The sequence below is a fragment of the Chrysemys picta genome, chromosome 1 (assembly GCF_011386835.1).
Source record: "Chrysemys picta bellii isolate R12L10 chromosome 1, ASM1138683v2, whole genome shotgun sequence".
Taxonomy (NCBI): Eukaryota; Metazoa; Chordata; order Testudines; family Emydidae; genus Chrysemys; species Chrysemys picta.
The window spans coordinates 345,154,450-345,179,498 of NC_088791.1; the positions used below are offsets into that span (position 1 = coordinate 345,154,450).

Here is a 25,049-nt window from a genome sequence, read left to right on the forward strand (position 1 = left end):
GAGTGATAAACAGTCTCATAAGCAGATGAAAGATCTAGGAGGATGAAGATGGAGTACAGGCCTTGAGATCTGGTCAGAAGGAAGAGGTTATTTCAAACCTTGGTGAGAGTAGTTTTAATCAAGTGTAGGGGACAGAAGTCAGATTGGAGGTGATCCAGGAAGGAGCTGGAGGAGAAGAACTTGAGATAATGGAGGAAGATAGCTTGTCTGATGTGTTTGGAGGTGAAGGGAAGAAGGGAGGTGTGGAAGTAGTTGGAACCAGATCTTTCTTATTGATGAAGATCATTGAATATGATCAAAGGTAGTGGGTAGTGATGTACAGTTTCTATGTCAGCTATCAAGAAAGATACAGCCTGCATTGTGGGCTTGATCCTGCAGGCATTGAAATCAAGGATGCCGTTCTCATAAGAATATAGGAAAGGTCATACTGGGACAGACCAAAGGTCCATCTAGCCCAGTATCCTGTCTTCCAACAGTAGCCAATGACAGGTGCCCCAGAGGGAATAAACAGAACAGGTAATCATCAAGTGATCCATTCCCTGTCACCCATTCCCAGCTTTTGGCAAACAGAGGTTAGGGACACCATCCCTGTCCATCTTCGCTAATAGCCAGTGATGGACCTATCCTCCATGAATTTATCTAGTTCTTTTTTGAACCCTGTTATAGTCTTGGCCTTCACAACATCCTCTGGCCAGGAGTTCCACAGGTTGACTGTGTAGTGTGGGGAAAAAACTTCCTTTTGTTAGTTTTAAACCTGCTGCCCATTCATTTCATTTGGTGACCCCTAGTTTTTGGGTTATAAGAAGGATTAAATAATAAAATTCATTTACTTTCTCTACCCCAGTCATGATTTTATAGACTTCTATCATATCTCCCCTTAGTCGTCTCTTTTCCAAGATGAAAAGTCCCATTCTTATTAATCTCTCCTCATATGGCAGCCGTTCCATACCCATAATCATTTTGTTGCCCTTTTCTGAACCTTTTCCAATTCCAATATATCTTTTTTTAAATGGGGCGACCACATCTGCATTCAGTATTCAAGATGTGGAAGTACAATGGATTTATAAAGAGGCAATTCTGTCTTATCTCTACCTTTCTTAATGATTTCCAACATTCTATTTGTTTTTTTGACTGCTGCTGCACATTGAGTGGATGTTTTCAGAGAACTATCCACAATGACTCCAAGATCTCTTTCCTGAGTGGTAAAAACTAATTTAGACCTGTAAACGTCCGGTGCGGGGGTCGGGCCCTCTCAGGGGCCGTCGGGGGCCAGGCCGCCTCACTACACGGCCTGGATCGGTCTCAGGGTTCCACCCCTCTGGCAGGGACTAGGCCAAAGGTACACGGCCTCTGCAATGAGCTCCTGCTCTCCGTCAGGGTCCGGCAGTAACTCAGGCCCGGGCTCCGGTCCTCACTGCCGGAGCTGGGGATTACAAAGTCAGTCGAGCCCCCGCGCTAGCTCAGGGCGGGGCAATAAACAATAGTGCGGGTGCTCAGCTCCGTGGATCAGGAGCTGAGCCCTGACAAACTCAGGACGTCCTAGGCCCTTATTCAGGGGAGGGCAACCCCCAATAGTCCAGGGCGCTCAGAACCTTCCTTCAGGCTGAGCAGTAAAGTCAGGGGTTCAGGCCCGGCCCTCAAGCAGGGCGGGGCAGCACACAATAGTCCAGGGGGCTCAGAACCTTCCTTCAGGCTGAGCAGTAAAGTCAGGAGTTCAGGCCCGGCCCTCAGTCAGGGCGGGGCAACAAACAATAGTCCAGGGGCTCAGGACCTTCCTGCAGGCTGAGCCCAGGCAGAGTTAGTAGGCCCAGGCCCTCAGTCAGGGCGGGGCAACAAACAATTAGTCCAGGGGCTCAGGACCTTCCTGCAGGCTGAGCCCAGGCAGAGTTAGTAGGCCCAGGCCCTCAGTCAGGGCGGGGCAACAAACAATAGTTCAGGGGCTCAGGACCTTCCTGCAGGCTGAGCCCCAAACAGAGTTAGTAGGCCCTGGCCCTCAGTCAGGGCGGGGCAACAAACAATAGTTCAGGGGCTCAGGACCTTCCTGCAGGCTGAGCCCCAAACAGAGTTAGTAGGCCCTGGCCCTCAGTCAGGGCGGGGCAACAAATAATAGTTCAGGGGTTCGGGCTCAGGTCTGGGAATCAGGAGCTGAGCACGGACAAACTCGGGACGCCCCAGACCCTCAGTCAGGGTGGGGCTACAAGCACTCCTTCAGGGCAGCAAACAATAGCTCAGTTGCGGTGCCAGAGCGCTGGCTGGAGGGGGAGGCTGCCACCCGTTAAGTGGGGTGGCAGGGGGGACACAGGCCCACCCACTCCACTGTGTCCCAGCCCGGGGCCCTAAGAGCGGCAGTTAGTCTGCCGCTGTGTCGGTGGGGTCCTGACCGCAACACACCGACATTGGCTCCTCTGCTGTAGCCAGACTGGGGTCAGCTACCCCCGGGCTGCTTTCCATTTCCCCCTCCATTGGTACCTGCTCCTCGCCGGGCTCGACAGCGGGGTCCCACACCATGGGTTCCTCAGCTCGCAGAGGGTCGTCTGGGTCGGGTCGCTCCTCCGGTCTCCGGTCAGGGGGGCGCTCGGGCCCCTCCTCGGGGTACCGTGCTCGGGGCAAGTGCGGCCAGTCTACGTCAGGGTACCTTGCTTGGGGAAGGCTTGGCCAATCCGCGTTGGGGTACCTGGCTCTGGGGAGGTCCAGTCGGCCGGCGTCCGGGTATCTGGCTCTGGGGAGGCTCGGTCCGTCCGCGTCGGGATACCTGGCTCTGGAAAGGCTCGGTCTAGCCGGAGCTCGCACCGGCACGTCTGGCCTCTCCGGCCGCTGGGCTCTAACTGAGGGCTGGGGCCTGGCTCTTATACTTCCTGTCCCGCCCCTTGACTTCCGGGGGGCGGGAACAGGTGGCGGTGGCTCCGCCCACTTGGGTGCCAATTCAGGCTCCTCTCCCTCAGGGGCCGTCGGGGCCCAGGCCGCCTCACTACAAGACCCCATCATTTTCTATGTATAATTGAGATTATGTTTTCCATTGTGCATTACTTTGCATTTATCAACATTGAATTTCATCTGCCATTTTGTTGCTAAGTCACCCAGTTTTGAGAGATCCTTTTGTAGCTCTTCACAGTCTGCTTGGGACTTAACTATCTTGAGAAGATTTGTATCATCTGCACTGTTTACCCCTTTTTCCAAATCATTTATGAATATGTTGAATAGGACTGGTCCCAGTACAGACCCCTAGGGGACACCACTATTTACCTCTCTCCATTCTGAAAACTGACCATTTATTCTTACCCTTTGTTTCCTATCTTGTCACCAGTTACCAATCCATGAGAGGACATTTCTTCTTATCCCATGACAGCTTACTTTGCTTAAGAGCCTTTGGTGAGGGACCTTGTCAAAGGCTTTCTGAAAATCTAAGTACACTATATCCACTGGATCCCCCTTGTACACATGCTTGTTGACCCCCTCAAAGAATTCTAGTAGATTGGTGAGGCATGATTTCTCTTTACCAAAACCATGTTGACTCTTCCTCAACAATTTATGTTTATTTATGAGTCTGACAATTTTGTTCTTTACTATAGTTACAACCAGTTTGCCTGGTACTGAAGTCAGGGTTACCAGCCTGTAATTGCCGGAATCACCTCTGGAGCCCTTTTTAAAAATTGGCGTCCATTAGCTGTCCTCCTGTCATCTGGTACAGAAGCTGATTTAAATGATAGGTTACAGACTACAGTTAGTAGTTCTGCAATTTCACATTTAAATTCCTTCAGAAATCTTGGGTGAATACCATCTGGTCCTGGTGCCTTATTACTGTTTAGTTTATCAATTTATTCCAAAACCTCCTCTATTGACACCTCAACCTGGCACAGTTCCTCAGATTTGCCACCCAAAAAGGAATGGCTCAGGTTTGGGAATCTCCCTCACATCCTCAGCCATGAAGACTGATGCAAAGAATTCATTTAGTTTCTCCACAATGGCCTTATCGTCCTTGCATGCTCCTTTGGCATCTCAATCGTCCGGTGGCCCCACTGGTTGTTTAGCAGGCTTCCTGCTTCTGATGTACTTAATTTTTTTTTTTGCTATTACTTTTTGAGTCTTTGGCTAGCTGTTCTTCAAATTCGTTTTTGGCCTTTCTAATTATATTTTTTCACTTCATTTGTCAGAGTTTATGCTCCTTTCTATTTTCCTCACTAAGATTTTACTTCCACTTTTTCAAGGATGCCTTTTTGCCTCTCACTGCTTCTTTTACTTTGTTTTTAGCCAGGGTGGCTCTTTTTTGGTTCTCTTACTATGTTTTTTAATTTGGGGGTATACATTTAAGTTGAACCTCTATTATGGTGTCTTTAAAAAGTTTCCATGCAGCTTGCAGGGATTTCACTTTTGGCACTTTTAATTTCTGTTTCACTGACTTGCTCATTTTTGTGTAGTCCCCCTTTCTGAAATTAAATGCTACAGTGTTGGGCTGCTGTGGGGTTTTCCCTGCCACAGGGATGTTAAATTTAATTATATTATGGTCACTATTACCAAGCGGTCCAGCTATATTCACCTCTTGGACCAGATCCTGTACCCCATTTAGGACTAAATCAAGAATTGCATCTCCTCTTGTGGGTCCAGGACTAGCTGCTCCAAGAAGCAGCCATTTAAGGTGTCAAGAAACTTTATCTCTGCATCCTGTCCTGAGGTGACATGTACCCAGACAATATGGGGATATTTGAAATCACCCATTATTATTGAGTGTTTTATTTTAATAGCCGCTTTATTCTCCTTGAGCATTTCACAGTCACGATCACCATCCTGGTCAGGTGGTCAGTAATATATCCCTACTGCTATATTCTTATTATTAGAGCATGGAATTACTATCCATAGAGATTCTATGGTACAGTTTGGTTCATTTAAGATTTTTAAATCATTTGATTCTATGCTTTCTTTTACATATAGTGCCACTCCTCCCCAGCATGACCTGTTCTGTCCTTCCGATATATTTTGTACCCTGGTATTACTGTGTCCCATTGATTAACCTTATTCCACCAATTTTCTGTGATGCCTATTACATCAATATCTTCATTTAAAATGAGCCACTCTAGTTCCCCCATCTTATTATTTAGGCTTCTAGCATTTGTATATAAGCACTTTAAAAACTTGTCACTTTTTAGCTGTCTGACATAACATGATGTAATTGAATCGAACTTTTTTTCATTTGACTGTTTCTCATCAGATCCTACCTGTATTTTATCGTCTTCCATCCTCTCCTCCTTACTAGGACATAGAGAATCTCCATTAATAGATCCTCCGCACCTGTCGGCTTTCCCCCAACCCTTAGTTTAAAAAGTGCTCTACAGTCTTTTTAATTTTAAGTGCCATCAATAATCTGGTTCCATTTTGGTTTAGGTGGAGCCCGTCCTTCCTGTATAGGCTTCCCCTTTCCCAAAAGTTTCCCCAGTTTCTAATAAATCTACCCCCACCCCCACTCCATCGTCTCATCTAACTGCCTATCTAACTGGCCATGTGCGTGGAACAGGAAGCATTTCAGAGAATGCTACCATGGAGGTCCTGGACTTCAATCTCTTACCTAGCAGCCTAAATTTGGCCTCCAGAACCTCTCTCTTATCCTTTCCTATGTCATTGGTACCTACCTATACCACGACCACCGTCTCCTCCCCAGCACTACATTTATGTCTACCTAGATGTTTCAACAGATCCGCAACCTTTGCACCAGGCAGGCAAGTCACCAGGCGGTTCTCCCGGTCATTGCAAACCCAGCTATGTTTCTAATGATCGAATCACCCATTATGAATGCCTGTCTCTTCCAAATAATTGGAGTTCCCACCCCCAAAGGGGTATCTTTAGTGTGAGTGGATACCACAACATCATCTGGAAGGAGGGTCCCAACTACTAGATCACTTCCCTCTTCTCCAGTTGAATGTTCTCCTTCCCTAAGACTTTCATCCTCCTCAACAGCACAGAGTCTGTCAGACCAGGGATGGAACCATTCTACTGTGTCCCAGAAAGTCTCATTTATGTACCTTTCTGTCTCCCTTAGCTCCTCCAGTTCAGCCACACTGGTCTCCAAAGCCCATACACAGTCTCTGAGGGCCAGGAGCTCCTTGCTCCAAATGCACACATACGCCAGCTGCCCATCGGGCAGGTAATCATGCATGGTGCATTGGGTGCAATAAATTGGATAGCCCCCACTCTGTTGCTGGACTTCTGCCTGCATTATATTTTTACTCCTGAAGTTCATTCCTTTGTTGTTGTTGTTGTTTATCGGGGGTATTTTTGGCCCCCTGGTTAAGGGTTGATGGGTGCTAAAGGGCTTAGGGATCAAAGCCTTGTTAAGAAGCTCTCAGCCTTGCCTAGCAGACTGCTAGGCTCAGCACACAGTCCCCCAAACAGACCACACGGTATATTTCAGTGAATCAGCAAGCACACCACAAACACAAACACACACACACACTACAGACAACAAACTTACCCCAAGGATCACTTAATCACTCCTCCTTCACCTGGAGAACTCCCTTGCAAAACTCCCCTGTTAGCCACTCCTGTTTGCTAGCTCTCACTGACTTCAATGGTACAGGATTAGGCACCAAGTGAGGGTACAGAGCGAAGTTGCTGCTGCAGGACCCTAAGGAGGAATTCCGGCTGATTCAAACAGAGACTCCCTAGGAACACACTGCAGTGACAGCTCTGACAGCTTTTAAAGAGGTACAGTGTGCACTTCTCTCCATGCCTGCTCAGGTGTGTGCATGAGGGAAGGGAGAGGGACCTCATCCCCACATTCTTTGAGGAGGTTAGTGTCAGGAGTAGCATGAACAGTGGCTTTGCTCCCCAGCCCCACTGACAGAGGCTATGCTACTCAGAACTATTCTAGACAAGATGGTGGCCACAACAGCAGTCAATGCCAGTGACCCTGTCTATGCTAGAGAGCCTCCAGTTACTGCCACGAGTGGAGATGCACTGTTGGCTGTGCAACAGTGGGATAGAGCTCAAAGTCTATTGCAGGCAGAGATATTTTGGTCCCTGTGCAGGGTTTGAGAGAGAGGTAAAGGCTACTTGCACTCTCCCATCTTTGAGCCCCTGCCCGGGTCCACCACATTCTAATCCATAACATCAACCATCAAATACATGCACCCTTCAAACAGCTCACAAACTTGATTACACATGAAAACACCACTAGTATGGCCTTAAGGACACACACGACCAAGGGCATACAATGTAACTTCCAAGTGTAGCAATCTGCTTTGAAACAGTGTAGTCCTTAAAGATTTGATCCTGTTCCCATGGATGTCAATAGCAAAACTCCAAATGCCTTAACTAAAAGCAGGATTGGGCCCAGAGTTTGCAATACATCCCAGAGCACAAGAGGTTAAGAAATTTGCTGGTCTGAGGAAGTGATTGTCACTCTTTAGCACGTTTTCACAATCATTTGTTGAGAATGAATTGAGCTCAGATAATCCCAGGATCGTATACAGTAGCTGTAATAAATCCGTTTTTAAAGTGTAGAATCTAGCTGACAAGACAAGACACGAGCACAGATCAAATGGTTTATAATCAGCAGTAAATGCCTCGTTACTATCCCACAATGACATTTTCTCGCTTATTTCCATGGAAAAATTTCAGAGCAAGCTGATATTTCCTGAGTGCAACAGCAACATCCAGTGGCCATGAAATGAGATTTCCAGCAGCAAGTGTTTTATTCTCTGAATTTGGTAATGAATTAATATGCTTTCCAAAATTTCAGATGCCTTTATTTGTGCAATGCAGGTAGATTCTAAGCACAGGAAAACTATATTCCACAGCTTCTGGGTGCTGCCAGTTTATCACTAAGTGGCCTCAGACAAGGGTCTCTATTCAATTATGTTTTGAAATTCCTATTATGACACAGCAAAATATAAGGATCCAGTTTTACCACCTCCAAAGAAATTACTTGGAACAAGATACTGATCAACATAAGACTGGCAGAATTGGGTCCACAGTGGAAGATTCCACAGAACCCATGTGAATCTTGCACCACAACAAACAAGCCCCATGACCACTTTGAGGTGGCAGAAGGCAAACAGCCTTGTTCAAGAAAGTTTGCACAGCTCTGACTGTAACAGCCCCATTACTATAGGAATGCATAAGAGTAACTTCCGAGTTAACACATTACCTTAGTACTCTCTCCAGAACTGGACTGAGACAATATTGGTGGGACTCTGGGAAAGAACCTTGCACTCCTGCTACCCATGCTGTACCGGTACCATGGACAGAAGACTTCAGTCTCCAGTTCTTTCATACTTTTCACAAGCATTAAATTCATTAGCATTTTTCTCCAAAACCTATAAAGCTACTGCATATTCTTTATCTTTCGAAAACATTTCTGACAGCCAAAATAAAGAAATTTATATGCAAACTTTGTTTCACATATTTAATCAGACACAGAAATGCAGTAGTTAACTCAAGCACACAGGGATCTCTCTCTGGTCTGCAGAAATCCACACATTTCAAGTCTCAGGGAATCCACTTTTTCATGAAAACAACAATATATTTTTTAAAGTAATGGGTTGTGCAATGAACATATAACAACTTAGCAAATGTTTTAAAGGGCCAAATCCAAAGCACCAAAATCAATAGGAGTGTTGCCTGAATAAAAATTGCATAACAACTCTTTGACTTAAAGAAAGGAAGTTCATGTTGGGAGTAATTTAACTACTCTTAATGTATCCTCTTGTGCTGGGTAGACTTTGTTTTTATTTTGAACTAACTGCTATATTGTAGTGATCGGTAGTGGTCCCTCCCTGTCAGGCTCAGAGGAAGGCCACTCTGCCTCTCTGCGTCAGGCAACAAAACCACCATTAATTAGTAGTCTAGGCCTTGGATCTCTGGGCGAGGCTGAGGAACAAGCGGTCTTTAGCCCAAGCCTCCAGGCTGGGGCAGACAGAAAACACAGTCTGGGGCTCTGACCCTTGGCAGGGAGGAGAGAGGAATAGGTAGTCTTTAGCCTAGCCTCCTGGTGGCTCCGAATGCACACAATAATCCAGTCATATGTTGAATCCTGTAAGACATATGCCCACATAATGATGCTGTGCTCAAAAACCCTCAGTACCCTAATGCTTTCTGAGACCCCATCCAGACCCTGGGTAGCCATTACTCTGGACCTTGTAGTTGAGCTCTCCATATCTAAGAGGCACACTGTAGTCAACATGGTAGTCAACCAATTGACAAAAAATGACCCACTTCATCCCCATTATACACCTGCCCTCCACAGAAGAAATGGCCCAGCTCCTGGTGAGTCACATCATCTATCTCCATGGACTCCCAGATCAAGACACAATGGATTGTTGTCCACGATTTGTATCATGATTTTGGCATGAAACCCTATGATTGCTCGGAGTCTCTGCTTATACATCCACCACCTATCACCCAAAAACTGACTGTCAGTCTGAACAAGCGAATCAAGTGTTGGAACCATATCTGTGCTGCTTCATGAATTTCCACCAGGACAACTGCAGGAGCCTCTGCTCCAAGCAGAGCTTGCTTATAATGATGCTGATTAAGTCTCCACTGAACAGAGTCCATTCTAAGCAAACTGTGACTTTCATCTCTATCTCTACCCTATCACTTCCATCAATTCAGCGGGCACCAACTGGGTGTCCAGATCTATGAGATCCAAGAAGAACTCAAGGCACATCTGTACAAGGCCAGGGAAGATTACAAACACAGAGCTGGGAAGCCCAACATTCACCATCGAGCAAAAAAATGTGGCTCAGCCCAACAGCTCTGCACTGACTGGACATGTTGTAAACTGGATTACAGATACCTCAGCTCATATTCCATCAGCCAGATAATCAACCTGGTGACCATGAGATTTCAATTATCCAGATCCTTCAAAATCCACCCAATGATCCACATATACTTGCTAAAACACTAATCAACAGCCCCTTCACTCACTAGGCCCAACCACCACCCTCTCCAGTGTGGGTCCAAGGACATGAACAGTATCATAGAATCATAGAATCATAGAATATCAGGGTTGGAAGGGACCTCAAGAGGTCATCTAGTCCAACCCCCTGCTCAAAGCAGGACCAATTCCCAACTAAATCATCCCAGCCAAGGCTTTGTCAAGCCGGGCCTTAAAAACCTCCAAGGAAGGAGACTCCACCACCTCCCTAGGTAACGCATTCCAGTGCTTCACCACCCTCCTAGTGAAATAGTTTTTCCTAATATCCAACCTGGACCTCCCCCACTGCAACTTGAGACCATTGCTCCTTGTTCTGTCATCTGCCACCACTGAGAACAGCCGAGCTCCATCCTCTTTGGAACCCCCCTTCAGGTAGTTGAAGGCTGCTATCAAATCCCCCCTCATTCTTCTCTTCTGGAGACTAAACAATCCCAGTTCCCTCAGCCTCTCCTCATAAGTCATGTGCTCCAGACCCCTAATCATTTTTGTTGCCCTCCGTTGGACTCTTTCCAATTTTTCCACATCCTTCTTGTAGTGTGGGGCCCAAAACTGGACACAGTATTCCAGATGAGGCCTCACCAATGTCGAATAAAGGGAAAAAGTCCATAAGATACTGGACTCAAAAATCAAATGCAGCTCCCACTGGTACTATGTAGACAGGAAGGGCTATGGCCAAGAAGAGCAATCTTGGGATCCAGCATCTCAAATCTATGCCCTTGACCTCATGGCCCATCCAGACACACTTGAGCCAGTGGAGGGCACTTCTAGAGGGGGGACTATTGTAAGGCCCAACAGGTCTGGAACATGAGCCTGCAGAGCTTCCAGGCAGTAAACAGCTCCATGCTGCCATCCAGTGGCAGCTACAACAAGCTTGTGCTCTACTACTCACAACCCACTGTAGACACAGACAACAGACCCCACCTCAAGGGGTCCAACAGGCAGCAATCTCATGTCTCCTGATTAGCTTCCCACCCAATATAAACCAATGGGTGTCCAGGAAATGTTCAGGCAGCAGCATGGATCTCCTGTAGTTGCCATGACCATTCCTTCTCCCTGCTCTTGAACTCCTGGCTCTGACCTCAGCTTGATTTGGACCTTGCCTCCTCACCTGGACCCTGAAACCTCACACAGACTCTGATGCTTGGTATTGATCCTGGCCTGGAACTTGACTACAAACTTCTCTGCTACTCTCAGCCTCAGGTTTGACCATGCTTTGATCCTTGGTCCTGACTGCCCTTGTCAGGATCCTGACTGTAAAACTGACCACTTACCTTCCCTAAAATCTATTAAAACCTAACTTTGCTGTGATCTATAAATTGCTGCCATCTGGATGTGGTTTGGCTAGCTGAAATGTCTATTTTTCTAGTAAACTCTGTTCATTTTATGTTACCTCATCCTCCTATCCCCACCACATTTGTCTATCTTCTCTACCTGTTAAATTCTGAAACCTAGACTGGATGGCCTCTGGGGCAGGGACTCTCTTTGTTACCAGTCTGCACAGTATCTAATGCAATGTTCCTTGACTGGGGTTCCTACATGCTATCATAATAAATGATACATTTTTTCATTAGCTTTAAGACCCCCAATATTTTATCCAAGATAAAAAATTACTGGAACAGAATCCAGTCACATTTTTTGCAAATGAAGAGAGTATTATAAATGCAAGATATTCATTTAGATGTTATCTCATATTTAATGGAGCATAATGAGAGACAGATCTCAGGCTCATCCCACTGTGCTGCTTATCTAAAAATGACAGCAGGATCTCCATCAGAAGCTACGAAGCAACAAATGGGGAAATCTTTTAAGTGTTGGAAAGGACTTTTTACATGCCAGAAGGTAAGAACATAGACTCCTACACAGACATGCAACAGGGCACTGTGTAGGGCATGTTATAAAAATGTAGATAGATTATATTAGATTGATCATTCTTACATCTCATACTATAGGAGAGCTAATATAGGTCCAAGAACAGATGTCCTGGCATAGATCAAAGTACTATTTATTTGCAATTCTATTATTTCTTTATATATGTGTGACAAATATGGGGGTACTCCTTAATAATAGTTAATGCTGTATCATAGAATAGCAGGGCTGGAAGGGACCTCAGGAGGTCACCTAGTCTAATCCCCTGCTCAAAGGAGGACCAATCCCCAGACAGAATTTTGCTCCAGATCCCTAAATGGCCCCTAGAAGAATTGAACTCACAGCTCTGGGTTTAGTAGGCCAATGCTCAAACCACTGAGCTATCCCTGCCCCTGATTGTCAAAGCTCTGTAGCTCAGCTCCACAGGAACCATTTCAAGCATGTAATTAGAGAGCGAATATTTTAAAAAGTAGTTTTTATCTGCAAAACCCTGCCAGATCCCATTATTAACTCAGTCTTTCAAAGTTAAAGCTTCACTTCAGATGTGTAAAAACACTCACTCACAGTGTTTTTATACAGTACATGGGTAATGCATATTTTACATAAAAGTCTGGGTGTCAGGAAGGGCAGCAAGAAGGAGGCCCTTTCTAATAGTCGCCTAACAGCTTCCACTTAAGGGTGGTTCAGGGCAATGCCCGAACAATTTGCTGTGGTGACTCTGGCTTGGTTGCCAGACAGCCTATCAAATTGCTTTGGCTGGCATATGACAAAGCCAACCAACACTTAACAAAGTCTTTGTGACACAGACGCGCATTAGTGGTTTACTATTTGTCAGCAACTCCTATCAAGCCTGACAAACTCACTACACCTAACACATTTCTCTCATGATATTTATCTATAAAGAATATCGTGTGAGATATCCAACGAAAGTCGGTGACATACTGGTCATCAGTAGAACTGTGAAATGTGTGTATTAACGCTATATGAAGGATTATGGATACTTACTGATATTATGCTTTAAAGTCTGTGATCAAACAATGGGAAAAAGAGATTTTGTGCCAGACAAAAGGGAGGATAGTTATTTCCCTGTCTCTAATGTAAATTGAATTGGCCATGGTGATGCCAGAGACAACGGGCAGTTCATTTGAATCAGAGGTCAACAGAAGGAACAAATTAAAATGAGGATGTGAAATCAGCAGGGAAGGACACTGAAAGCTGAATCCTAGGAGGTTCATTCTGACTCTAGTGACAAAGACAAACTTTGGGGAACATAAGAAGAAACAAAAAGACATGTTGATTATCCATTACTTAGAGTACAAAGAGGCGAACTCTGTTTGAATGGAGGATCTCCTTCTATGCAAGTGAGTGATGCTGAAAGGTTTGCCTTAAAGCAATCTTACTTAAGGCATCTTAGTCAAGGATTGCAGCCAGTTAAATTTTAGTCACTTAGAAACGTGTTATACTTTTGTTTGCAATCATTTCTGTCTCCATTTTTCTTGCTCAGTATCACTTAATCTCATTCTTTTAATAAACTATAGTTTTATCATAAGTATATCTCAGTGCTGTTATACTATGCAGAGTATGAATTCCTGGTTAAATCGATGAAGTTGGTGAGGATGCTGTCTCTTCAGAGACAGTGGACTAGATAATTTTTGTAAGTGTCCAGTGACAGGGGCTGACTGCGGCATAGAGATACTTCTGAACAGTTTGGAATCTGAAGTGCACCAAGTGTTTACCTGCAAGGCCAAGTTAGACTCCGGTGGAGTCTTGAGGAATCTGTGGGGTCTGGCTAACAATCTGGGGTGGCAGGGAGTTGTGGCTCAGTTTAGCACCAGCAAATCCCTTTTATGCTGAGGCAGAGGGTAACAGGGTAACTTACATTTCTGGACACCCCGAGAAACTGTCTCAGTCTTCCTGAGAACAAAGCAGCATTGTAGGGTTTAAAAGGGACACTCTCTTGGAGGGGCAAAAGGAGCACAAAATGGAGAGACACACAAACACAGGAACCCACATGATGTCTGAAGAAGCTAAGCCTCCATAGGTCACCATTATAGTACTTCAATTAAGACAGACATGCATATTTGGTGGGTGTACATGAAGTAGTGTACTTGCGTTCCAGTCAAGGAGTGGAACAATTGCAAGGCTTAACCCTGATAAGGGCAAGAAGCCTAACACCTGAAAGGGTTGAACCCAAAGAGACTCAAAAGGTGATAGGGGTGCAGCTAGCCCCATAACCACAAAAATGGGCAAACGATGATAAATTGTCTTCTGAGATAGAATTCGTTAGGTACTTTAAAACAAGCCAACTACCCCTCTTTAAACTGTCCTGAGATGAGAAAAATCCTAGATAAAGGGTACAGATGTAAAAGAGGATGCAGTAAATACACATCTGGAGACAGATTTTAGTCCTAGGTATTCCCATGTAAAGCTGGACTAACTCCATTTATATGTGAAGTGTCACTAGATTTAAACAAAGGTAGTAACATCAGACTTTGGCCCTGGGTCTCTGGTACTTTACACATTATAATTACAAGATATATTTTCTGGATATGGCATATTACTGATCTGTACCTTGTTAAGCCCTTTATCCAAGCTATCGAAAGACAAGGCAGACTATCAGAAGAGCTCAGTTGCACCAGATTCCTGGACTTCTTGCACCAGATCTTCAGTTTACTCCACAGTGTGTAACATAAGGAAGATGCGGAATATTTATATGAATGCATTAGAATTGAGATCACCTTATACAAGGATCCCTGTATTTTTCAGTCATGTCCTTAAGAACTGTTCTGTGGAGCACTTATCCTTGCTACAGTAAATCATTTGGCAGAAAAAAGCCAAAAGGAGATGCCAATGTTGAAGCTAATAGTTTAGGACAGGGGAAATCTTCAGGGCCTTCCCAGGGTGAACAGACTGGTGCTTCCCCTTGCAGCTCTGACTCTTCTCTACCCAAAACCTTTCTGGAGAATTAAGGAGAAAAGGGTTATTTATCAGTAGTCACTTCCCTGGCCTCCCAGAAACCATTTGAGTAGTACTAAATTTTACAGTGGGCACACATGTTCCTCAAAGCCCAGGGTTCTTGTCACTTCTCTAACAGCTTCATGGATTCTAAGGCCAGGAGGGACCACTGATCATATAGTCTGACCTCCTACATAAGCCAGGACACAAAATAAATCCTGTGTCCTTGCTGACCATCCCTCAGATCCTCACTACTGCCAGGAAACTTAGGACATAAGCATTTTTTGATGATTAATTGACTCCCTGGATGTTTGGCAAGTTTTTATTAATGTGTCCTTAAATTGTTTCATGTAATGCAGAAAGTTTGGAATTACACAATTGGACCGAACAATCTCCCATTGAAGCCAATGGCAAAATTCTAATTTTCAATGGAAGCAGGACTGAGTAACATATAAAATAATAGTAACAGAGGGGTAGCCATGTTAGTCTGAATCTGTAAAAAGCAACAGAGGGTCCTGTGGCACCTTTAAGACTAACAGAAGTATTGGAGCATAAGCTTTCGTGGGTGAATGTGTCTGATGAAGTGGGCATTCACCCACGAAAGCTTATGCTCCAATACTTCTGTTAGTCTTAAAGGTGCCACAGGACCCTCTGTTGCTTTTTATATAAAATAATGGCTACAATGACACATACTGATGAAGTTGTATCATATTGCACACCCTGTATTTCAAACACCTTGCTTTCATTTTCTTGACTGTGCAAATCTTCAATGTAATTTACACAAATTATGAGCTCTGCAGTGCACTCATGTTCCAATCTCTGCTGGGATTGTTTATCATGAAAATAACTATATGTGCACGAGTCCCTTAGTTGTAGGTAATAAAACAACGTTAATTTAATCTTTGGGGACATGCAGGTGGAGAAAAGGACTACACAGTTTGTTCAAAAGAAACGCAAAGCCTCAATCAATGTATTTGCCAGAGGCTTTATTGCAGAAGTCTTGCATCTATCAGTAAGAGTAGCATCAGTAAAAGCAAAGCTCTTGTAATCTCTGGAATCACAAGTGAGTTGCAGTTTATATTATTATATTAAAATGTCCATACATTTCAAATTAATGCTTCATTTTTATTTATTTATTTCTCATAGTATCCAGCATGGAGAAAAACATTTTTAGTATAATTTATGTTAACAGGCAGCAAAGGATGTGATTTTTTTCATTTGATTTACCTTGTCTGAAGACAGTTTCAAGAGATTATAACAGTAAACTTCCAATAGTTGTTTTCTGTACTAGGGATAGCAGAACTGAGCATCACAGAAACTTGGTGGAACAAGCCTAATCAATGGGACATGGTAATAGCAGGGTACAAAATATATACGTATGACAGAGTAAGTCATGATGATGGGGGAGTGACAGTACACGTGAAAGAAAGCACAGAGTCAAACAGAGTAAAAATCTTAAATGATTCAAAGTATACTATAAAATCTCTATGGATAGAAATTCTATGCTTCAATAATAAGAATAGAGCAGTAGGAATATACTATTGACTGCCTGACCAGGATGGTGATGGTGACTGTGAAATGCTCAGGTAGATTAGAAAGGCTATAAAAATAGAAAACTCAATAATAATGGGGGATTTCAACTATTCCAGTAATGACTGGGTACATGTCACTTCAGGACAGGGTGCAGAGATTAGGTTTCTTGGTACCATAAATGACTGCTTCTTGGACCAGCTAATCCTGGAACCCACATGGGGACAGGCAATTCTTAATTTAGTCCTAAGTGGCGTACAGGATCTGGTCCAAGAATTGAATATAGCTGAACCACCTGGTAATAGTGACCATAGTATAATTAAATTTAACATCTTTCTAAGGGGACAAGAGCAAAGCAGCCCACCACTGTAGCATTTAACGTCAGAAAGGGGAACTACACAAAAATGAGGAAACTAGTTAAACAGAAATTAAAAGGTACAGTCCCAAAAGTTTCAGAGTAGCTGCCGTGTTAGTCTGTATCCGCAAAAAGAACAGGAGTACTTGTGGCACCTTAGAGACTAACAAATTTATTTAAGCATAAGCTTTTGTGGGCTACAGCCCACTTCTTCGGATGCATAGAATGGAACATATAGTAAGGAGATATATATACATGCAGAACATGAAAAGGTGGAAGTAGCCATACCAAATCTAAAAGGCTAATTAATTAAGATGAACTATTATCAGCAGGAGGAAAAAAAACTTTTGTAATGATAATCAAGATGGCCTATTTCAAACAGCTGACAAGGATGTATGAGAATACTTAACATGACTCAGCCATTCCCAGTCTCTGTTCAAGCCTAAGTTAATGGTATCTAGTTTGCATATTAATTCAGGTTCAGCAGTTTCTCATTGGAGTCTGTTTTTGAAGCTTTTCTGTTGCAAAATTGCCACCTTTAAGTCTGTTACTGAGTGACCAGAGAGGTTGAAGTGTTCTCCTACTGGTTTTTGAATGTTATGATTCCTGATGTCAGATTTGTGTCCATTTATTCTTTTGTGTAGAAACAATATACATGGCAGAGGGGCTTTGCTGGCACATGATGGCATAGATCACATTGGTAGATGTGCAGGTGAACAAGCCCCTGATGGCGTGGCTGATGTGATTAGGTCCTATGATGGTGTCACTTGAATAGATATGTGGACAGAGTTGGCATCGGGCTTTGTTGCAAGGATAGGTTCCTGGGTTAGTGTTTATGTTGTATGGTGTGTGGTTGCTGGTGAGTATTTGTTTCAGGTTGGGGGGGGGGGCTGTCTGTAAGCGAGGACTGGTCTGTCTCCCAAGCTCTGTTAGAGTGAGGGATCATCTTTCTGGATAGGTTGTAGATCTTTGATAATGTGCTGGAGAGGATTTAGTTGTTGAAAACTTTATTAAAACATCATAATAGAGGCTCAACTTAAATGTATACCCCAAATTAAAACACATAGTAAGAGGACCAAAAAAGTGCCACCATGGCCAAACAACAAAGTAAAAGAAATGGTCAGAGGCAAAAAGGCATCTCTTGAAAATTAGAAGTTATATCCTACTGAAGAAATAGAAAACAGCATAAACTCTAGCAAGTCAAGTGTAAAAGTATAATTAGGCAGGCCAAAAAAAAAAAAAAAAAAAAGAATCTGAAGAGCAGCTAGCTAAAGACAAGAAAATTAATAGCAAAACATTGTTTAAGTACATCAGAAGCAGAAAGCATGCCAAATAATGAAAGGGACCACAGGACAATCAAAGTGCTAAAGGAGCACTCAAGAAAGACACAGCAACTGCGGAGAAGCTAAAGGAATTATTTGCATTGGTCTTCACTGCAGAGGATGTGAGGGAGATACCCACACCTGAGCCATTCTCTTTAGGTGACAAATCTGAGGAACTGTCCCAGATTGAGGTGTACATAGAGGAGGTTTGGGAAGAAATTGATAAATTAAACAGTAAGCCTAACTTCAACATGAGATTAATTGGTTGAAACTATAGTAAATAACAGAACTATCAGACACACAGATGAACATGATTTGTTGTGGAAGAGTCAATACAGCTTTTGTAAAGGGAAATCATGCCTCACCAATCTATTAGAATTCTATGACGGGGGTCAACAAATATGTGGACAAAGGACGCCTGCCCATAAGGGTGATCCTGTAGATATAGTGTAATTGGACTTTCGGAAAGCCTTTCACAAAGTCTCTCACCAAAAGCTCTTAAGCAAAATAAGTAGTCACAGGATAAGAGGGAAGGTCCTCTCCTGGATAAGTCACTAGTTAAAAGATAGAAAACAAATAAGGTAGGAATAAATGGTAAATTTTCAGAATGGAGATATGTAAATAGTGGTGTCCCCTGCTGATCTGTACTGGGAATAGTGCTGTTCAACATATTCATAAATGATCTGGAGAAAGAAATAAACAGTGAAGTGGCAAAATTTGAAGACAATACAAAACTACTCAAGATAGTTAAGTCCAAAGCAGACTGTGAAGTGTTACAAATGGATCTCACAAAACTGGTTGATTGTGCAATAAAATGGCAGATGTAATGTATTGTTGATAAATTCAAATTAATGCACGTTGGAAAACATAGTCCCAATTATGCATAGAAAATGATGGGGTCTAAATTAGCTACTACTGCTCAAGAAAGAGAACTTGGAGTCATTGTGGATAGTTCTTTGAAAACATCCACTCAATGTGCAGCAGCAGTCAAAAACACTAACAGAATATTAGGAAGCAAAACGAAAGTCATAGATAATAAGACAGAAAATATAATAATGCCAGTATATAAATCCCTAGTACACCCACACCGTGAATATTATATGCAGTTCTGGTCACCCCATCTCTCTCTCTCTCTCTCTCTCTCTCTCTCTCTTTATATATATATATTACAATTGGAAAAAGTACAGAGAAGGGCAACAAAACTGATTAAGAGCATAGGTGTTGGAACTAGGGATGCAGCAGCACTCTCTGACTTGAAGTGGTTTCCATCATATATGGGGCTTACAGTTTGGTTCAATGGCTCTCAGCACCCCCACTATACAAGTTGTTCCAGCACCCCTGATTAAGGATATGGAACAACTCCTGTATGAGGAAATATTACAAAGACTGGGACTTTACATCTTGAAAAAGAGATGACTAAGGGGGGATATGACAGAGTAAGTTCATGGAGAATATGTCCATCACTGACTATTAGCCAAGATGGTCAGGGATGCAACCACATGCTTTGGGTGTCCCTAGCCTCTGACTGCTAGAAACAGGCACTAGACGACAGGGGATGGATTACTTGATAATTGCCTGTTCTGTTCATTCCCTCTGAAGCACCTGGAATCGGCCTTTGTTGGAAGACAGGATACTGGGCTAGGCGGACCACTGGTCTGACCCAGTATGGCCATTCTAATGTTATCTTATTTTGTTCTCTTTGTTAAGCTAAATAGATAGATGAAAGGATATCAATCACTACAAGGCAGGTTTTCTAATACTGTAATGATTCTCATGGTTCTTCTCTGAACCTTCTCCAATTTATCAACATCCTTCTTGAACTGTGGGCACCAGAACTGGACACATTATTCCAGCAGCAATTGCGCCAGTGCCAAATACAGAAGGAAAATAACCTCTCTACTCCTACTCAAGATTTCCCTGACTATGCATCCAAGGATCACATTAGCTCTTTTGGCCACAGCATCACACTGGGAGTTCATGTTCAGATGATTATCTGACATGATTTTCAGAGTCACTGCTTCCCAGGATAGAGCCCCCCATCCTCTAAGCATGGCCTGCATTCTTTGTTCCTAGATGGATATCTTTACACTTAGCTGTTTTTAAAGGATACAGTATGTTTGTGCCCAGTTTACCAAGCAATCCAGATCACTCTGAATCAGTGACCTGTCCACTTCGTTATTTACCACTTCCCCAATTTTTGTGCCATCTGCAAACATTATCAGTGATTATATATTTTCTTCCAGGTTATTGATAAAGATGTTAAATAGCATAGGGCCAAGAACTGACCACCGTTTCGTTGGAAACAGAGCCGCTCAATGGCGATTCCCATTCACAGTTACATTTTTGAGACCTAAGTTAGCTAATTTTTAATCCATTTAATGTGTGCCAAGTTAATATTATATCATTTTAGATTGTTAATCAAAATGTTGTGTAGTGCCAAGTCATACGCCTTACAGAAGTCTAAGTATCTAATGTCAGCACTACTACTTTTATCAACCAAACTTGTAATCTTATTTAAAAAATTAGTTTGACAGGATCTGTTTTCCATAAAAAAAAAAAATGGAGATATCCCATCTCCTAGAACTGGAAGGGACTTTGAAAGGTCATCAAATCCAGCCCCCTGCCTTCACTAGCAGGACCAAGTACTGATTTTGCCCCAGATTCCCAAGTGGCCCCCTCAAGGATTGAACTCACAACCCTGGGTTTAGCAGGCCAATGCTCAAACCACTGAGCTATCCCTCCCCCCAATCTCCTATCACAACAAAGATGGAAAAAAGCAGGCCGGACAACTGCTTATATCTATATGTCCATCAGGGCTACTAAATTGATGATCTGGCTAACAAATCAAATAACATCTCCACCACATCCTTCAACTGATTCCTCTATCCACTAATATTGCCTGGTCTTAATTGAATAAAGAGAGCCTGAGCTAGCACACTTGGCCAGATGTAAATTTGAGTAACTACATCATTGAGATCCAAAGAAACAGATGTATTGTTCACAGGGCCCGCTTTAGGCCGATTCCTCCAATTACCCGGAATCAGGCCCTGCGCCTAAGAGGGCACCGTGCCTTAGGTGCCTTTTTAATTTTTTTTACTCACCCGGCAGCAGTCTGGGTCTTCGGCAGCACTACGGCGGGGGGTCCTTCAGTGCCGTGGAAGACCCGGAGCGAGTGAAGGACCCCCCACAGCCGAAGTGCTGCCGAAGTGCCACCGACACTCGTACCACCGCCGGGTATTTGAATTAGGCCCCGCAGTTCCTAAAGCCAGCCCTGATTGTTCATTGTATTCAACATACTACTTAAACCATCTCATTCTCTCCCCAGTGGCTTTATATATACATCCTATGGGATGGAAGGCACTGAAAGTTAACTGAAATTGCATGACGGGGACTTAGCTACAAGAATATATCCAATATGTTATTTTACCTACAAAGATCTTCAGCAAAACACGCATCATTCATTACCCTACAATCTTGCTTGTAAAATTCAGGATGGTTTCCTAACTGTGTTTTTCATTCTAGATGTTTTCAACAATCAGACTATGAACAACTGCAACAGCAATTCTTCTGCTAAAGACTTTTATCTCATTGGATTTCCTGCACTTCAAGATTTCCAGATCCCTCTTTTCCTTGTATTTTTGTTATTCTACATGCTAATACTAATTGGTAATATCATTATTATAGCTGTAGTTGTGCTCGATCAAACACTTCACAAACCCATGTACTTTTTCCTAACTAATCTCTCTGTCTTAGATATACTGTTTACAACTACTACCATTCCCAAAATGCTGGCAATGTTTCTGGTCAATGCCAAAACTATTTCTTTTCACGTCTGCTTTCTGCAGATGTATTGTTTTCATGGTCTAACAATGACTGAATCGCTGCTTCTTGTAGTCATGTCTTATGATCGTTATGAAGCAATTTGCAATCCATTGCATTACCCAGTTAAAATGACAAAGAGAGTAAACATTCAACTGGCAGCATGTGCCTGGGTAACTGCATTGTTAATACCAATACCTGTCGTCTTTCAGACCTCTCAGTTAACATTTGGTGAAACAGCCACAGTTTACCATTGCTTTTGTGATCACCTGGCAGTTGTGCAAGCAGCATGTTCAGATTTCAGTGCCTCTTTTCAGACTTTCTTGGGGTTTTCCATTGCCATGACTGTTTCAGTCGTGCCACTTATGCTCGTCACCCTATCATATGTTCACATCATTATCTCCATATTAAAGATCAACTCTAAAGTAGGTCGCAGTAAGGCATTTTCTACTTGCACTTCCCATTTGATTGTGGTTGGCACTTACTATTCATCCATTGCCGTGGCGTATATTTCCTACAGAACAGACATGCCTATTGATATCCATGTAATGAGCAATGTTATTTTTGCTATTTTAACTCCTTTGTTAAATCCACTCATTTATACTTTGCGAAACAAGGAAGTAAAATGTGCAGTAAAAAAGTTTGTTTTTCTGAAGATCTTTCCTCCTTCTACAAAACTGTAATCTCATGGGGAAAAATTAGCTCCAACACAGAAGTTTCACACAGAACCTATACATCACATGAGCCCCCTGTAAAGGGGTGAAGTAGGGCTTAAATCAATGGTTTTCAAACTGCGTGCCGTGACCCAGTATTGGGTCGCAGAATGTAAGGCAGTGGGTCATGGCGGCTCTGGTCAGCACGGCTGACCAGCTGAGGCAGGGTAGTTCCTACCTGTTCTGACACTGCGCTGCACCCCTGAAGTGGGCAGCAGCAAGTCCGGCTCCTGGATGGGGGGGGCCACATCAGCCCCCTATAGAGCGGTCAAGTAGGATTTAAATGGCTTGATATGGCTTCTTCTCCATTGAGGTGATTTTCATCCTATTAATATCAAGTATTTTTGAACATACTAACTTTCCTCTATACGCTGAAAGGGACAAAAAGTAATTTGTTTATAATTTTTTAGTTTCAGTCTGAACTGGGGGCACTACTGCACCTGCACTGCAAAATCTGCTACAGTGAAAGTGTGGTGTGTACTGGTGCCTTAAGACAGCTGTACTGTGAACCACGACTTTATAAAAAGGGTATCATAGTGCATTGGGTTTATGATCTCTCCGTGATTCTGGATCAAATTTGTCCAGTTTATAAGTGGAAAGAGCTTTTTCTTTTTCTAAATGGCAGCTCTTGGAACCCAACCTGGGAGATGAAGTGAGTTTGTTCTTTCCTTCTTTTGTACAATTACCTGGGAACCTGACCCAACTAAAGTGTATTAGAGGTGTAATTGTGGTATAGCTGGGCTAGGCTTTCCCCATAATATGCAATGTAATTTTAAACTCTGTTTACCATTAAAATATTGTAAAAGTCTAATGATGGGGTTTTTTATCCGTGATGCAGCAGAAAGTTAAAAGGTTGATCCTAAATCATTATAAAACATTTGATCAGATTGAAATATCAACTCATAACATGCATAACAGTAATTAACTTGTATATTCAGCTGCTCATAAGAGCTGCCTATTGACTAACATCTTGCTTAATAATGGAAGCATTTCCAGCACTAAAACTTCCAGTAAATTCACCAAATAAAGGTAAAATTGAATGAAATATAATTCTCAACCCTTTCCTCTCTACATTTCACCAGGTTGAATTGATCATTGTTTTATTGTCTCCATTTAAGAGATTCATAGATGTCAGAAGTTATTTTCCTAGTGTAGAGTCTATAAATTACATTATCCTGCATACTTCAGAATGAGGGGAAAAGAATGCGAGGAACTTGAAATGCAGTATGTAAAAAAGCATGATGCAATTTCACCTCTATGCAACAGGAAGTGCCATCAGCACTCTTATTTTATCACATTGTGCAATTCTGACATTTCTGCATGTGAAGGAGTCCTACTCAGCACAGGTATTCCTCCTCGTGGCTAGGTCAGGGAATTAGTTCTTGCCCCATCTGGCACCCCCTTCCTTCTACTGCTCGCACTGTGGCCCCTCTTTCTTTCTGTGACTCGGGTTATTCCCTCTTTATGACTTGCCCTTCCAGTCACATCACTCTGTAGTCTCCACTTTCCTAGTGGCTGGTAGGGGAACCTGGTCTGCGCACTATTCCAGGTTCCAACCCAGGCAACCTATGCCTAGCAACCTAGGTATGCTCATTGTCAGTATTGCTGCTTCTCTGGGCTCCTTCCTACCCCACCTCTTTATCTCCTTGCCTAACTCTGGGTTTACCACCAGGGTTTCCTCTGCTCTCCATGGCTACTTCACCCCTCGAAGCATCTTGTCACAGACCCCAAAGTCTTACTTTCCTCTGGATTTCCTTCTTGACCCTGGCCAACTCCCTTTCTGGCTTCATCTGCAATTAGTTCTTATCAATCCTTGGCTCTTCTCCAGATGCAGTAGGTAAAGCTGCTGGCTCCTGTAGGCCCACATTACTTGCTCAGGGCTTGTGTGGATGGATACCCCCCACACACATTTACATAAAGTCATATTCAGTGAAATATTTTGATGGATAAACCTCAAAAGTTTCATACATTCAATTAAGCATGAACAAGTTTGGAGTTTATATGGGATAGCTTATCCATCTCAGACTGATGGTCTGGTGCAATCAGGAGTCTCTAAGATTACTGGTAATTTCTGGTTTCTTCCAGGCTGGAAATACTGAAACAAGATCCTTTTTGTGGTATTTTATCATCTTTTCAGAACAGAAACAAAAAGTACACTTTGTTAAAAATGTTCTTTTTCAAAGCTTATTCAAGATTTTAGGGTCAGTTGAGTTTGAGTTGTGAACACAAAGCTTTGATCCACTCTCTTTTTATTTTTACTGACTCTCCCATCCATGGTTTAAATACTGCTGGCTGAATGTGTCCGTTGCATCTGTGCATGCACCTTGTAAGCCTTGTACCCATCTTCCCAAGGCCATGAAGGACAGAACAGTCCTCACCATCACTTAGTTCCTTCACTGATACAGATATCCAAGAGTAGGACTCTGTATCAGTCAGAATAGACAGCAGGTCATGGAATCCACGTGGACAAAAGTATCTTGAGGACCTCAAGTTATCATAAGGTAAGTAACCTCTCTGTCTTCTTTGAGCATTTGTCCACAGAGATCCTACTGAAGGTTGAT

At 43.1% G+C, this 25,049-nt stretch overlaps 1 protein-coding gene across 1 annotated transcript; it reads left to right on the forward strand.

Annotated features, from left to right (window-relative positions):
• The first annotated feature begins 21,498 nt into the window (after nt 1-21,498).
• On the forward strand, nt 21,499-22,458 carry LOC101948112 (olfactory receptor 2AT4). The gene has a single exon (XM_024111933.3). The coding sequence runs from the start codon at nt 21,499-21,501 to the stop codon at nt 22,456-22,458; it is 960 nt and encodes a 319-aa protein (XP_023967701.1).
• The last annotated feature ends 2,591 nt before the right edge of the window (nt 22,459-25,049 follow it).

Bases quoted from the DNA above. Each gene is read 5' to 3' on its own strand.
- LOC101948112 (XM_024111933.3), top strand. From the start codon at position 21,499: ATGAACAACTGCAACAGCAATTCTTCTGCTAAAGACTTTTATCTCATT.